Genomic DNA, 1719 nt, shown 5'->3' on the forward strand with positions numbered 1-1719 from the left:
GCCCCTCTGGCCCAGAAGGTAACCTTTCTCTCTTCTCTTGTGTGGGTCCTGCAGCTGCTGGAGATGGAGAAAAGGAAGTTGTGCCCCCTTGCAATTTGCAGGTTTACATCTACACTTGTGATGTGAGCAAAAGGGAAGATGTGTACTCTACAGCGGAGCGGGTGCGCAAGGAAGTCGGCGAGGTTTCTGTCCTGGTTAATAATGCTGGGGTGGTATCGGGGCATCACCTCCTCGAATGTCCTGATGAGCTTATTGAGCGGACCATGATGGTCAACTGTCACGCACACTTCTGGGTAACTATCCCTTGAATGCTTCCTTTTACAAACTGCTCTTCCTCAGAGGAGCCAAGGATGTTTCTGGCTTGGCGCTTAATACCTGTACATCTATGCTTCCTCGCTGGCGTTGTGCTTGCTTTTCCTATTGCTAAACTTAATGGATGGGTAAGGTAGCAACAACATAATGATAGCATCTTTGAATCCAAGTTAACAGTCTTGTCAGTTTATGAACAGCCCTAGGGAATAACTTTTGAAACTGCCTGATTTTTGTTGCTGCTTTTTCTAATATCCTTGAGCAGAAGTATATAGCATTGTTTTAAAACTGTGTTAAATGTTACGGGCATGCAACTACGATTTTTTTTTCTTTTTATTTTTTTTTTTGCAAAAATATTTAAGCTATCTTTTAGCAGCCCTGTCTGAGACATAGCTAGAATGTTGTTCTGAGGCAAACTTCGAACGCTGAAAGAGGAGAAATTTTCAAGAAAATAGAGCCAGAATTTCTTTACTAAGAATCTTGAGTATTTGTAACTGGTATTCTGTAAAGTACACTAAGGGATCAACAGTTGAAGTATCAGATCTGCTTGGATTCTGAGGTGATACTTCATTACTGAAGAGTGCTATATAAGAAACAATCTAGAGGGTCTTGCCCTTCTTTCTCTTTTAATGCAGGGTGTGTGTGTCCACTCGTAATGAATTCACTCACTTGAACTGTAAGAGCAGGCCATGGTACATGCTGGATTTGCATTAGCTGTCAGACTGTCTCTGGAGTTAGTATGTGCACTGTCCTTTGGTCTTTCAGTAAAGTTATGAAATGCTTGCATAACAACAGTCTGAAACCAGAGTTAAGCAATCTCAAATATAGTCATGTCAATGCCTGCCTTGAGTTATTCCTACAGCTGCAGTTGAATTCAGTGAACTATCTGGTGTTCAGGAACTTCAACTGCCTCCTGACCTAACTTTTTTAATATGGGAGTTAAATGCTGTTTCATAACCCTAAAGGAGCCCCTTCAAATTTGTGCTGTGAAACTCCTTAATAGCAGAGCAGAGTGTCTTTTTCCAGTGCATTATATTGTAAAGTTTGTTAAGAGCATACTTAAACTGCAGGGTACACAAGACACTATTCTGACTCTTTCTTGCATTAAAAATGTGCATTTATAAGGAGCCTTAAACATTTTAAAGTCATGATCACAACTGGGAGCTAAAAATCTTGTATAATCCACTTAGTTGATGCTTATGCAGGCAGGGATGCTTGCTTACTTTTAATGAGTGATTGACTCTTTTTTTTTTTTTTAAGATGTAGTTTAGGATTTGGATACTTTGTCAGTCATACTTAAATTATTACATTGCTGTCCACTTAAAAATATGGGAGCATTTTAGGTTCTCCAACTACTTTTGCCTCCAACATGTATTTCAGATACTTATTTACATACAACACACTCTTTTC

The 1719-nt window shown here is 39.5% G+C and overlaps 1 protein-coding gene across 1 annotated transcript in view; it reads left to right on the forward strand.

Annotated features, from left to right (window-relative positions):
- Positions 1–1719, forward strand: part of RDH10 (retinol dehydrogenase 10) — a gene marked incomplete at its 5' end in the record, with an annotated part of 62864 nt that overhangs the window by 1821 nt on the left and 59324 nt on the right. Inside the window, one exon of the mRNA XM_019519145.1 lies at positions 55–293. Coding sequence (XP_019374690.1) covers positions 55–293 — 239 coding nt within the window. The remainder of the gene's footprint in view (positions 1–54; positions 294–1719) is intronic.

Source organism: Gavialis gangeticus, unplaced genomic scaffold (genome assembly GCF_001723915.1).
Source record: "Gavialis gangeticus isolate Ggan-Ray unplaced genomic scaffold, GavGan_comp1, whole genome shotgun sequence".
NCBI lineage: Eukaryota > Metazoa > Chordata > Crocodylia > Gavialidae > Gavialis > Gavialis gangeticus.